This window comes from Python bivittatus, unplaced genomic scaffold (assembly GCF_059951505.1).
Source record: "Python bivittatus isolate LINGU-HERP-01145 unplaced genomic scaffold, Pbiv_v1 ctg000690_np1212, whole genome shotgun sequence".
In the NCBI taxonomy this organism is placed as follows: domain Eukaryota; kingdom Metazoa; phylum Chordata; class Lepidosauria; order Squamata; family Pythonidae; genus Python; species Python bivittatus.
This window is the reverse complement of record NW_028277096.1, coordinates 3,093,464-3,108,718: the sequence shown is the minus strand read 5'-3', so window position 1 is coordinate 3,108,718 and position 15,255 is coordinate 3,093,464. Positions and strand designations below refer to the sequence as shown.

At 38.6% G+C, this 15,255-nt stretch overlaps 1 protein-coding gene across 2 annotated transcripts in view; it reads left to right on the top strand.

The window, feature by feature from the left end:
• ELP3 (elongator acetyltransferase complex subunit 3) overlaps window positions 1-15,255 on the top strand; it is a 97,354-nt gene that overhangs the window by 39,365 nt on the left and 42,734 nt on the right. For both annotated transcript variants that reach the window (XR_015798151.1, XM_007435118.4), the window contains exons 9-10: window positions 4,112-4,238; window positions 14,929-15,122. Coding sequence is in view for 1 of the 2 variants with exons in the window: in XM_007435118.4 (XP_007435180.1) it covers window positions 4,112-4,238; window positions 14,929-15,122 (321 nt within the window). In the remaining variant the exon portion in view is untranslated. The remainder of the gene's footprint in view (window positions 1-4,111; window positions 4,239-14,928; window positions 15,123-15,255) is intronic.

Here is a 15,255-nt window from a genome sequence, read left to right as displayed (position 1 = left end):
GAGTTCTGCTTTGGCTGGTGTGGGTCTTCCGGGCTGTGTGGCCGTGTTCTGGAAGTTTTGTTTCCTAACGTTTCGCCAGCACCTGTGACTGGCATCTTCAGAGTGCAGGAGCACAGACAGGAGCAGTTCTCTCTGTGCCCAGGGTGATGTGACCCTTTTGTGGGTATTTATAGAGATCTGGGGGGGGAAAGGGGGGGATTGGGGGTGTGTGGGGGGGGTTGGGTTACTGAGTGGCTGCTTGTTTTGGTGACACCCTTGTTTTGATGACACCAGCCATCCTATGCCGGCCGTAAAAGCCTTCGACAATACAGAGTTCTGCTTGTCCATTTCTGAATCAAGTCTGTTACAATTCAGTTCTAGTTCAGTCTTTGGAGATTTAGTGATGTATTGCCACAATAAAAGTACAAGATTATTAATTTCTACCAGCACAACAACAGTAGAAAATATACTCAAATCTTCAGTCATCTCAACCAATCAAATAATCCATGCTAGGGAATTAAACTGTACTTATCCTTAGAACCTCACTTCTTTTGGGGGCTGTCTAGTACTCTGATGTTCACCTATTGTTCTGAGAGATTTTTTCCTCTCTCTCTCTCAAAAAGTCTGTTCAGGAGAAATTCTTAATCTGTTGCTGTCTCGGTGGTAGTTAGGTAGGATGGTGCCCTTGTATACTTGTACTTAGAGAGGATTGCCTCAGTTAATTTTCCTCTAAACTTGAGAGCTTGAGAATAGTTTGGATTTTTCCAGTGATAATTAGTTTTTTTTATATTTATGAAGCAGTTTACTCTTTTCCTCTTTGTTAAGACTGTCATTTAATCATCATACAGTATTCTGATTGAATTATCAAACAGCAATCTTAACAAGGAAGAAAAGAGATAATATTTGTGAACTCTTTATAACTATTTGTAATCCTGCTATTCTTTGACTTATAGTGTAATCAGAACATAATCAAATTCTTTTTAAAAGAAAAAGATTCTGCTTAAACCAACAGCATCCAAAATGGTGCACTGTATCATGTCTTTTAAACACATTGAAGTAACATCCACTGTCTTTGTTGGTATTTGAAGCCCTTGGACCATCAACTTTGTTAGGGAAGGAAGTTGAGTTCCACTCAGTGAGAGAACAATCTGGCATAAGTCTGAGGGCCCTCCCCTAGAAACACACACACACGTCACTTGCCACCATTGGAGTTGATCTTTATGACACAGGTCTTGCACTAATCAAAACAGTTTTCTGCAGATATCACAAAAGGGCTGAAGTGGACTACAAAACCATTGCTAAAGAATGGCTTCTATTAATCCACAGTCAGGCAACACTATTGTTACTCTTCCCAAAAGTGGTTGTCCAATAAAAATCACCCCAAAAGCAAGGCATACAATATTCCAGGAGGTCACAGAGAACCCCAGTGTAACAGCAAAGGATCTTCAGGCCACTCTTGCATTGCCTGGTGGAGTTTTCACACTGAACAAGAGTGAAAGGATACCAAGGAAGAAACCACTGCTCTCCAGAAGGCATTGCCCATCTCAATTCTTTCAAAGACTACCTAGATGATCCAACAGACTATTGGAACAATGTTCTCTGGACAGATGAAACCTCCCAAATTGTATTTTTGGCATTAATCAGAAATGTTATGCTTGAAGAAAATAAAATGCAGTGAATTTCTGCTCGGTGTGTTCAATAAAGTTATGCCATAGTACATTGTTTCGTTAAATATTGATACTGATTGTTTAACCAGAATCTGTTTATGTATTAATAGGACCTAGATGAAACTCAGTTCAAAATGTAAGTCACTGCACTGCAAGATTAATATTCTAAATGGCTCACAAACCTTTTCTCACCACTGTAGGCATCTAAAATACAGTAACTTTTGAAATTTAATTGTGTGGCAATATTATAAAACAATGTATATAAAATATATAAAGGATGATCCTACAAAGTAAAGGAGATTAATGAACATTTGGGAAAGAACAGAATGGGAGATATCTTAGCCTTCATTTAAAACTCCTGAAATTGGTGATTGCAATCAATCAATACATCCATGAATTTCTGCCTGTGCAATAGGAGCCTTCTTCATTATATTTCCCCGTCATGAACAACCTAGATGTATTCTAGAGAATTCTGTAATCCTATGGGCCAGAGGTAGAATAAATTCTGCTGGCAGATGTGGTTCCATATCATCATGATCAATTGGATTCAGCACAATGCTCCACTTTCCTATCCAGTGTTTTCCTCCTAATAGTGTGTATGTGTATATAGCATTCTTTCCCCAATAATCCCAAGTCTTGTATGTGTTTATTGCCCTTCCCCCAAAGAGTTCTTTCAGCTGCAAAGAAGAGAGAATGTGGAAGGTGAACACATTTTCATACTATTCTTAATCCAGGTGGCTGTATGCTTTTAAGGGTCCTGTTGTCTTTCATAGACAAATGAATTCTTGGATAGAGAGGATATTACAATAAGGAAGATAGAGCTTCCTTGAATTTGAATAAATGTAATCTCTCTGACTTTCTCTACACTAACCAAATTGAAGAAAGAAAAATTAAGTAAGTATAGCAACATGGAATAGGATGTGGGTAGAAAATTAGGTTTGGAGAAAAAATGTTATTAAGTGCACATTCCATCCACATTTCATTTGAATTCTTTGCCTTTTCTATCTGTAGGAAAAGAGAAATCAAAACATCATTTTCATATGTTGTGCTACTCTAGCTTGGGGCTAGCTGAGTCACCTGCTACATCAGTATATACACATATTTGTATACAGTATATTCTGATCTGGAAACTGCTGGTCAGCTTGCTGGGTGTAGAATCCAGTCCTTTGCTATATTGCATGCAGCAAATGTGTGAGTGAAATAATCAAACTCCTGTAGTACTTGAAACTAATATATACACCACCCAGAATCACCTTGTGTGAGATGGGGGGTTATATAAATGTGACAAGCAAACAAACAGTTTGTAACAATGGACAACTCCATTCTTAGAACAGAAAGCCAGCGTGATGCTGAATTAGTACCAGAGAGACCTGGGTTCTAGTGCTCCCTTAGGCATGGAAGTCAGCTGGGTGATATTGGGCCAGCCACTGCCCCCAGCCCAAATCAGCATCAGGTTCTGCAACAAGCCAGCTGATAAAATGCAGACACACAATTGTATCATGCATTGATAGCTGTGCTGTAAGAACTAGGGAAGCACAGTGCAAAAGCAAACAGAAACTCCAGATATGCAGGACATACACCCAGGAAAACAACTTCCTCCTTGGAACCTTCTCATTCTACAAATTTGAATAGAAGGGGAAGCTGCCAGAGAGGGAGATAATTCTGCAGTGAATGAAGTTTTTTTGTGAAGTGAAGTGGCTTTTACTTTCTACTGTGATTTCCAGCCATTTTCCAGGCTCCTAAGCTGCCTTTCCCTTCCTAGTGCTTGAACCTACCTGAACCCACTAAATGGAGATCCCAGAGCCTGAAGTTGCTAACTTCCACTTGCAAATAGATATTCTGTCTGTTCCCCAGTACTGGCCTGAACAGAACATTGTTCTATCTTCAGTTTTTGTGGGGACTGACAGGCTTGTTTATATGACTGTCGATCAGTTACTATACATTAATGATACATATGTTCTTTTTGATTTTTATATGACTGTCAATCAGTTACTATGCATTAATGATACATATGTTCTTCTTGATTGTATCCTCAGTATTTGAAATCTGTTAATATCAACAATTATGGGCGTAGGGTTTATCTAAAAAAATTAAACACTAGAAGGAAAAAACTATACTGGATTTGTAGCAATTGATTTTTATTAACATTTGAGTTACTCCTTGTTTGACAAAAGGGCATAAAAGGCATTGACCAATATAGTCAACACATTTGGAGTTGTTTTGTTTAGAACATAATTTCCAGGCCTTTCTCTCTCCTTTTTTTATTGCTATGCTTATTAATTTTGTGGTTATGTTGATTCTTTAATGTTGTTATATTTATAGATTTTTATTAGTTTTCATAATATTTAAAAAGTAAGGGGTTTGGGATACAGATATAATAAGCTTACTCAAGAGGTTATCATCATGGGAAACAAAACATAATTTTTTGAATATGTGTAAGTTTCTCAACAATTTCCTTACTCCAGGGGTCATACAGTAAAGGCTGTGTGTGAATCGTTCCACTTAGCCAAAGATGCTGGGTTCAAAGTGGTAGCACATATGATGCCAGATCTCCCCAACGTGGGACTTGAGAGAGACATCAACCAGTTTGTGGTAAGAGTGGCTCTTTTTTACTTCTCTTTGATTATTACTCCCTTGGACTCAGGCTTCTCTTGCTTGCCTGGGGAAGGAGTAGGAATAAAGCAACCAATGAAAGTTTTATCTTTCCTTTGGGTATCCTTTAGTCACCAAGCCTTTCCATCAGATGCTTGACTGTTCGGCAGAAAAAACATTCCTAGTTCTGTCTTAAAGTAAATGTTCAGCAAAGCACTGATGATTATATGGACAAAGAGTCATTACAAAGCTTGTGAACTGGTTGAGTAAGCTATGCAGAAGTCAGTGTTCAGCAAGATCATAGTTGAATCAGTGTTCACTTTAGTAAAAGGGGGAGAGAAAAAAGAGCATAGGGTGGAGACATGGTAGTATTTGTATATTAAGAGTATTTCCCATAATATTATTATATTATTTCCCATAATACTAATAAAACTGTTCAGGGCCATAGGTTTAAGAGAAGCTAAAGTAATCTTTCCCAAATACTTACACTGCAGTTGGACAAATTAATAAATTATTTACTACTAATACGTTAGCAGCACTGGCTGCTATGTCCAGTGGCAGTTTAAAAAGCTTGATACTATGTTAGTTCAAACATTTTGGTAAGCCATTGGTTGCTTATCCAATCTTTGTGGCCTAAGCAATAATTGGCAGGGTTCAAACAACATACTATACCATTAACCATCAAACAACACACTATGCCATTAAGCTATCATTTACAGACACTGTGTCTAGGTTTGCAAAACATGCCAAGTCAAACAAGCCACATTATGGCTCAGTGCAATATGTGAACCCAGCTGCATTTCATAAACACAGTTAGTTATAATAACTGAACAAGATCTCCAGTGTTGAAAGATAGCATTACATTACTGTGTATTGAAGGCCAAGCAATCAAAGGATGACTATTGATTGCTCTTATATTCAAGCGCCTTTGAGCAACCAAGGCAGTGAAAGAAGAACTCAACTTTTACCGACAGGAGAGCAGCAGGACTGAGCAGAAACTGTGGGGAGGTTTTGCTGCTTTGCCATCGTAGACTAGGCAGATTATAAATCTTCTAATAATAGAACAGGTTGCTTCAAAGCTCTGCACCTTGTGTAAGGCTTCATTTGTTTTATTATATCTCTTGGAGATAATGAGAATCTAAAGATAGAGCTCCTTGGTACTTTCTACCTCTCTGGGTTTTTCACGTAAATCAATAACTGTGTCAGAGATTTCACTACATCATGAGTTCTTTGAAGGGTGTGACATCCAGAAAGGTGCAACCCTTAATGGAATAAAAGTGCTTCTTTCTTATCATTTCCTGAGTTACTATTAAATGGAAGTTTTCTGCTATGTAGAGGCAGTTGGCTTCTTCTGTCAGTATCAAGTTCCCTAGCTGTTGGCTGCCAATCGCTTGGGATTTCTATATGTTGGAAAGATATATAGTATAAAAAAAAAAGGAGGGGTCATCTTAATTTAAAACAGCCATCGCTGGAGAGAAATGGGTAGTTGTAAGCACTGGATTCCAAAATCAATGCTAAAGTAATTCCTTTATTAGGATGACTTAAAGTTCATAAATTAATAAAGTATTTTTGTGATTTCTTCAGATCTCTTATTAGGTTACACAGAAAATCATACAAGTGGAGTTCTAACATAGTCCACTGTTTCTCAGGCAATGGTACATGTAATACTGGTGGTATGCAAAAGTAGTACAGAGACGTAAATCCCATCCTCAGATAGCAAAACAAACCACAAAAGAGAAAGGAGAGCAGAGAAGAAGACTAGACCAGCAACTGTTGAGGATCCTAAGCCAAATGGGACTAAGCACTTCTACAGAGCTTTTCTAAATGCTGGATTTAGAACAGCTTCTTAAAAAACTGGATACTAAGATTGCCCCTAAGACTGTCTAAGGCAAAAACTGTGGCAGATTTTGAGAAGCAAGAACAGCTTTAAATTTTCAAGAATTGCAGGGTTCATGGTCAGCTGTTCAACTGTGATTGCTTCCTCAACATGGTTTCAGTATGGATTTAGAATAAAGACTTTGCTACTGCAGATTTCTAAAGATACATCTTAAGTGCACAGCTACCCTGGGTGCTTTTAAGTGGAAATATTTTAAATAAATAAATGCATTTAAATAAAAATGTACAATGCGAATGTGGCAAACTTATGTTTTGAAAACACCTCATACAATTACAGTGTTCTTCAGAGAATTTGAATTGGCAGTTGTAATTTAATAGGTCACATGGTTCCACACCTGAAGCGTGTTTTATTTTATTTCGGCAAAACCTAATTTTAATGGACTGATTGGGCATTGTGCAGGAAAATCTGTTGAACCAAAGTAGGTTATCATTGGGACTTACATCATTTGTGTGATGACATCATGTAAATGTTACATTTACATTCATTTCTTACATTTGCATAATGTTGACATTACATAAATGATGTCCATTTGATGCAAATGACATCATTTGCATCATTTGGGAAATTATATCTTTATGCAAATATAAATCACAGTGGAGATTTGCTTTGCTTCACGTGAAGTCTTTTCCATTAAGATCTGATTGAATGAGGTTTCATTATATTAAAATGAAGCCAAGCCTAAGAAAAGGGACAGTTTGCAGTTAATATCCCACAAAGCAGCAGAAGGAGGAATCCCAAGTGCGTATTTCTCACTTCTAGTACTTATTTCAATGCTGTTTTGACAGCACGTGTGATTCATGACCCCCTCCCCTTCCATTTTCCCCCCAGGTCACCTCATTTTTCTTGCATTGTGACAACACACAAGTGTGCCTTTTATTGCCTAATGTAGTCTTGAGATGCTGGCTCTGTTAAAAACCTCATTAATTCTGGTGAGCAGTTGATTTATGCCAGCTATTAATCTGATCATGTTATAAACTCCCCTGCTGGATCTGAGGCACTTGAAGGGATGCGAGTTCTGTTTCTCTAGCTTTGGCCCTATTGATGTTAATTGTTTAGAAGTTCTGGAACAGTGTTGTGAAGTATGTGCTGCTTATGTGTAGCAGTTTGTTATTATACTCTAAACAAAATGTTGCTTTCGAAAATCTGTCTTCAGAATTTAGGAATCTCAATAGATGTTGCATGTAACCAATGGTGCCTTCTGGCAGTAGCAGTCCCTGCATTAAATCCTCATGAAATTTAGATACACTTATTCAGGTTTATCAAGTACCATAATCTAAGAAGAGCCCTACTGGATCAGTCTAAGGGTCTTCCTAGTCCAACTTTCTCTTCTCACAGTAATACTTATGGAAGTCTCCAAGCAGAACATGAGTACAATATTCATATGCCCAAAACTGGTATTGAGAGATGGGTTGACTTTGATATTGGGGAGGGACGAGGGAAATACATTATCAAAAAAAGTAGCCATTAGTAACCTTATTCTTCATGACTTTGTTTAAAGGTGTCCAAATTAGTGTCCATTGCTACATCTTTTGAAAGCAGATTCCATAGTTAACTGTGCAAATTGTGAAAAAGGTTTTCTTTCTTTTGTTTAGTATCCTAAACCATCAGTGATTCCTATTCATTAAATGACCTGGATTCTCATACAACTTGGAGAACAAACATGGTGTAATGGTTCAAGTTCTAAACTAAGATTGGGGAAATCCAGGTTCAAATTTCTGATTAGCCATGAAATTCACTGGATTATTTGATCCTAGTGCTATCTCTGAGTGTAGTCAACCTCACAGAATTGTTATGAGGATAAAACTGTGAGAAGACCATCAACAATATCTTGAGCTCCTGTAAGAAATGTAGCATAAACCTATAGTAAATAAAATATGCCATTAAAAATTGATAGTGTTATGCAAGAGAGAGAAGGAATTTCACTCCATCCTGTTTTTCCACACCATAATTAGTAATGGCTACCTCTGTCATCTCCACCCCTACTCCCATCATAAGCACCTAAGTCATGCAGGCATTTTTACTTTTCCAATAAGTCTGGAAGAGCAAAAAATATCTTCATATTTCATACTACGCAGCTACTTCCTAAGCCACAGGACCTTAAGCTATAGGCCTCCAAAAATGTTTAAATAAGCAAATAAACATAAGGGGGAGGGGGAGGAAAGGTAGTTTTCTCATTATTGTACAAGCAGGGAAAGTCTCTTAAATTGGCATTAAACGTGCCATCCCTTGAAAACCTGCCATTTTTGCAGAAAGAATAACTCTACTAAAAGATACTGGTGCCTTTTCCACTCTTACATTAGCAGAGACAGGATACAAGGTGTTTGGCAGCAATGCTTTGAAAAATATTTCCAAGAGCGTTATTCAGTGCCCCATAAATGCCTGAAATAATAACTTTAATTGCAAACAAATTGCAGTCAGTTGAACTCTGAACAGTTTAATAGCCTTCTTTTTTATTGTTTCCAGCAGAGTGGAATATTGGAAAGAAATTATGCAAAGGGGCTGTCCATCTGTCTGTCCATCTGTCCATCCATCCATCAGTAGAAAGAATTGGGTTTGGCAGGAAAAGCCGACACAACAGAAAGGAGGAGTTTGGAAATGGGTGCAGAGGAGAAAGAATCCCATGGTGCATCCCTATGACATAGCCTCTGGGCAGTTGGCTTAGAATGTCTCCTCAGGTCTTCCATACCAGGGTTCCTCAACCGTGGCAACTTTAAGATGGGTGGACTTCAACTCCCAGAATTCTTCAGCCAGGCTTGCTGAGAATTCCAGGAATTCTGGAAGTTGAAGTCCACCTGTCTTAAAGTTGCCAAGGTTGAGGAACCCTGTTCTATACCTTGTTCCTTCATGCTTTTGATAAATAAGCATCTTAGCAGCAAACCACTAAATGTTTTTAGACTCCATGTTTTCCCATGATCTTGGAGACTGTACATTCTTTTAGAACAGAATATATGATCGCACTGCTAGTGTTTAGACTTCACATTAAGTCTTAATGTGTTTTCTTTGGCTTTGGTTTGGCATGTCAGGTGAATAGTGGCTTACATTTTAAAATGAACCCAGACAGTTGTGGTTTATGCAACAGATCATCATTAAAGAGAACATGTCTTAGCATGGAGTATGAACCCAACCTTTCCATGTCCTATTGCAGGGCTATTGTTAGAGATGTGCTAGTTCCTTTCTTGTTTTTCAAAAAAGCTGCAGACTTGGATTTTGAACCACCCAGAGGCTGTTGATTTTGGATGGTATTTAAATATTGTGTGTGTGTGTGTGTGTATTTAGTCATTCCATATAGCATGGAAAATGTATCAATTTTTTGTATCAACAGCTAATGATGTTCTGTTCTGTTCCATGTTCTTGGATCTCTTATTCTTGGCACTCACTGAACAGCACAAACTGTGAACATGTGCTGGGTACATCTGCCTTTGTCATGAACTACGTGGGGCAGCCTCCTATGTAAGAAACTCAGTGAACAACTATGAGCAGTTTGCAATTTTTCTCTTGCACCTTAATTTCTCTTACAGCTGATGAACGGTAAAACTATTCCCCCGCCTCAGGCTGCTTATGAATCATCAACTGAAAATGCGCAGGGCAATTTTGAGAGTTGAATGATAAACCTTTGCAATCCTCCCCTCTGCTCTGCCTTTGGATTAATTGTTGCTGTAACATCACTGACATTTAAAATCTCTTAAATAACTGCAGTGGAAAAAGTCAGCTGTGTCAGACTCTCTGGTTCATTTGCCTTCCCAAGGAATCACACAATTTGGCTACATTTTTGTGAGTAGAGTTAATAGCCAAGTAAGATAGTGTACTAAGTGACAGTGAAGAATTCTCAAATAACCAGATTTAAGAGTGTTAATCATATTTCCCCCTAAGCGGTCCTTTTCACCCAGGCTGTAGAACCTCTGCAATCTCCATGTTCCTTTACACAAATGTAGGTAAAGCACTGGCTTCAGCCTGTCCTGACAAATGTTTTCATACAAGCTGCATCTCAAGATAACCTTAATTCTAGCCCCAAACTTGGGGTTTTGTTCATTTTAAGAATATATGTGTGTGAGGAATTCTGCTGGACATTTGTCCTTGGCATTTCCCACTTCATCAGCATTTAGATATACATCCTAATACCTACTTTTATCCTATATTTCATACTGTTTGTTGCTGTTAAGAAATGTTATCCTTGGTACCAGATGGTAATCCATATGCTCTGTGCTGATAGATCTTGCTGTTATTTGATGATAGCTACTGACCTAGGTAGCTTTGAAAAGGAATTTTAAAAAACACACAAAAGAAAAGAGGTCTGTTGAGTTAGCCTCAATGGTAAAGTGGTATTTGCCTCACTAATAAAAATCTGGAATGTTAGTGAATACCAAGGAGCAAGAATGGGGGAGCATCCAAAGACTGTGTGCATTTCAGAGGTGTTTGATTGGCCAATAGGAAGTAAGTTCTTGCTAGATTTTCAGTCTAAGACTCTTCTGATGGTTTTATCTGTTGATGAGTGGTATGATCTCCACAGTTTATTCCCTGAAGATTTTAAAACACTACACTAAGCTAGGAACTGTAGAGGAAATGACCTGCATACAAATTTGAAATAAACATAATTTTATGGGACAAGGATGTAAAGTGATGGGAGCTTTATCAGATAGATGGGTGGGGGTTTTCTCATTTTCCCCCAGGCTTAGTTGGAATGTTCTGGAAGCTCTGTGTATGTGTGCTTGTTTACATGCATGTGTGTGTGCATGTTTTGACTATGTTAAATCTATTGCGGGGGTTGCATTACAATTTTATAACGCTTCTCTCAAAATGGCAGAAAACAATATTTCAGCAGTTGCAAAAACTATCCTTTTCAGCAATGATATTCACAAGGGTTTAAGAAAGTAGCAGGTTGCTACTCTGGCTCGAAAGGTGGACCAGTCCTGGGAACCGTCCAGACAAATGGGCTTTTAGGCAGGAGGCTCAGCTAACCTATTTTGAGTTTCAGGACTGGCTGAGAAAAATTAGGGCTGCCAGATCTGGGCTACAAATCTGCAGAGGACCTCGAAGTGGCAACAAAGAGTACAGATAACTGTATATCTAGATTTTTCACCTTTTCAGTTTTAACTTTGTTATAGTTGTGTTGTAGTTATATTCCTTTAAGTGTGTTGTGTTATGTTAAACACCTTCCTAGTCTCTGAAGATACTGGTGTGCTATTCTTGGTGGCAGACCTGTTCTGTTATATCTAAAATGTAGAAGCATTTTGAGGTATTTGTTATATATATGTGATATATGCAAGCTTTGAAAAAAATGTTTTTGGCCTCCATATTCCAAAATGTTTTCTGCCTTTCACAGTATTTCTTACAGTAATTGTTAAAGGTTTTATATACGTGCTCAGACATATCTAATGAAAAGGGAACCAAACAAACTGGCCTCATAACTCAGTTTGATTTGGAGGGGGCAGAGCACCAGTTGGGGAAGAAAAGAATTCTAACCTCTAGCAAACCTGGTAGAGTTTCACGAGAAAGTAAGCAGCTTATTATATCCGTACATGTAAACGCCAAGTGACTGTTTTTATGTCCGGTTAGCTTGAAGTCATTCAACAAAAATCAGTCTTGGTTGTTTGATGTATTATTCCTAGGCCCACAGTTCATTACTTTGTCAGGAATGCAGACATAGATAAGGATGGCTGCATGGTAGAGTTTGAAATCAATGGTTCTTTCATCTTCCTGAACGAGGAGCATAACATTAAACTGCTGCCTGTTATGTCTAACCTGTACAATTACCGTGCAGGATACTTTGCTAGGTAGATGCTAGACTGATCAGAGCGGGACCAAAAAATCCAACCCCCTTTGCAGCATTATTATTATTGTTGTTATTGTTTTCTGGAAGATTTTCTGTAAAATTAAAAGGCACCCTTTTTCCTTGACAATTTTTCAAGTGTTGTACGCACAAATGTTCTCTCACATTGTCTCTCAGTTGATCAGAATACATTCTCAGTTAAGTCAGTTAAGATTAGCTAGTTCTTGTAGTGAATTTTACTCTTTCAATATGTGGTCCTGGATAAATTAGGATTACCCACATATCTCAGCCAGAGAAGAGAAAGTAGCAGTAATTGGAGGGAAAATGAATCTTTCCTATTATTCCTAGCTTCAACTTCTCAGTTGGGCATAGGACACACTGAAACCCTGACTTGTAGTCACCTACCGTTTTTTTTTCTTAAAATGTTACTAGTCACACATTCCAGAAAAATGAAGTTGGTGCTGGTAGCAAAAGGCCAGAGCTCTGCTTTGGAGTAATTCCAATGGCTGGTAGAAAATGGGAGAGTCTATACTGAACCCCTGCAGATCATGTAGCTGACTCCTGCCTCACCCCCGTGTCTAATCCATCAACATATAGGAGAGAGCATTAAATGAAATACTAAAAATAGCAACACTAAAAGCCAATAAATTTAAAATCAGTAGTCCTTAAGAACCCATGAAGATAACAGCAGCTTGTTTACTGTTTAAATAGTGTTAAAGTCTGTTGAAATAAAAAGGTTGAAAGAAGTGATCTTCCCCATGGTGGTCTTCCACAATTTAAGTCCTAACTCTCCTGAAATCTTCTGGAATATCGTCACTTTCTCATCCATTTCAGTTTTTCCTTGTTTGACTGTTTTTGTTCTGTTACTTTTTGTTACCTAGAGTGAGCAGCAAACCAATTCCATAGATATTTATCCTGCCAAGGCAAGATAATCACCCATTTGTCTGGCCCTGGAAGAAAGGCTGCGGCTTCACAGCTGAGTAGCCCTTCCTTCACAATAATGGAAAAACAGCAGTTTTCTGGCATCAACATTACTAATTTGTACAATTTGCATCCTGCTTATTTATGCTAGCAGGTTACAAGGGTGTGAATGAATGGGACCTGTCGATGCCATTAGTGGTAAAAACAGTGGAAGGGGGAGGGGGTTTGAAAACAATTAAAATAAATTGACTTGTGCTAGCAAAATCAATCATTGCCCTTATAGAATATCAGTCGTGGTAGCCTGTCTGGCTCGTGTCCTGAATATGTATGCTCCTTGGATTTTTACTGACATTTTTGCATAAAGTGACCCCTTTGGAACTGCACTGAACCTGCAGAGTTTGTAGCAGCAGGCAGACTGATTTCTTTGTTTTTTTTGCAGCAAAAAAGTCAGACTCTGATATTCAAGGGCTGCCCTCTCAGTGAACAAAAGAGAGCACTGTTAGAGGTATCTCTAAGGGTTATTTAGAGCAGTGTTTCTTAATCTCAGAGCCTTTAAGATGTGTGGACTTCAACTCTCAGAATTCCCCAGCCAGCCATTCTGGGAGTTGAAGTCCACACATCTTAAAGCTGCCATGGTTGAGAAACACTGTTCTAGAGCAAGAAGACACAGCAGAGCCCTCTCTTTTTCCTATTTGTGATTCTTCAACTTCAATTAACGAGGAAATTATCGTTCTCTCAAATCTCTCATTTAATTCTCTCATGGCAAGGGTAGCAAGTGGCTCTGACAATATGGGATTGGCATACCTGTTCTTCTGTTAATTATATCCATAGTTGTGTTGTGTTAACTGATCTCTTGGCTCCAATAGAAATAGCTATCCATGAGTGTGAACGCTGTGCAGTGTTGGAGTGTGTGGAATAAAGGGTCATATTTGTCTTCCATACCAGATGTATCTATTTGGCCTATCTGACAGCTTGGCATAAAAGTACTGCTTGCTTTGGACCAACACATTTAAAAGCTAACATTTTGGAAATCAAAATATACATTCCATCTCCCAGAATTTTTGTTGATAAAATGACTTTATAATTCAGAATTTGCATGCACTGGACTTTAAGTGCATTGACCTAAACAAATGTTATATCCATATATGGATTCTCTCAGGTATGATCAGTAGCCAGAGTTCTGTTCCATTACAGTGTGAAAATTGTGATTGACTAAAAGTCTTTCCATCATCTTGGTTCCCATGCTTGCAAACTAATGTTTGTTAGATCGGCTTGAGGGCTTCCCGAAGACAGTATACTCTCTCTTCTGCTGTTCTTCCATAGCAACTGTTAATGTAGACAGTTATGTATCTGAACATGGAGGTTTTAGATAATCATTGTGAAGAACAGTCACTGTCAAACCTCTGTTGCTCACTGAATTTCTTTAGTCCCCCTTTAAAGACATTTTGAGCTAGTAGCTATCCCAGTAACTTGTGTAGCACATTCCATCCATCAACGTTGTGTGAAGAAATGGTTCTGTTGGGCATGGAAGAAGAACATAAGACTCAAAACTAGACAGGTTGTGATTGGGGTTACCATCTTCATCTGGCAAGCAACTCTGTTTAAACCCATGTTTAAAATCAGCTCACCTAACAGCTGTTGAGCATGGAGGAGAGGCTGCACAGTGCAATGAGGGAGAAGGCCCACTTCACAGCATAGTCTGACTACCTGTTAGCTGTTAAACCAGCTAATTTTAAACACAGGTTTAGTACTTTTCTGAAATAGCATTAAACTCATGTTTAAAAATAGCCTTAGGACATCCCATGGGTGGTGTGGTACAACAGGAGTTTCAGCTGATAGGCACATGGAGGAGGATTTTTTAGTGTTATGACAGAAAGGCTCCTAATGCATGGCTCAATGAATGGCTCTCCCTCCCACTGCATCATACAACCCTCTGATGCCTATCTACTGGCATGGTGGGGTTGTGTGATGAAATCATCCTCCCACTGTACCATGCAAACTCCCCACTCCCATCCCCATGTGCCTGTCAGAATGGTGACTTGTCGAACTGTCCAGTTGTTGTGAGCCATTGCACTAATCTCTCTTACATGTTACTTCTTCTGCAGGAATTTTTTGAGAATCCTGCCTTTCGCCCAGATGGCATGAAGCTATACCCAACTCTTGTGATCCGTGGCACTGGCCTCTACGAACTCTGGAAAACTGGGAGGTACAAAAGCTATCCTCCAAGCACCCTTGTGGATTTGGTGGCAAGAATTCTTGCCCTTGTGCCTCCCTGGACTCGAGTGTACCGAGTACAAAGGTAATGTTTGCCTTGCCCATGCTAAATCTTAATAAAATGTAGTAATGCAACAGTGGGAGCTGAGATAACAAAACAGCTTGATTTGCTTGTGCAGCATCTATTTCTGAATATATTACCCTCTCAGAATAAATTC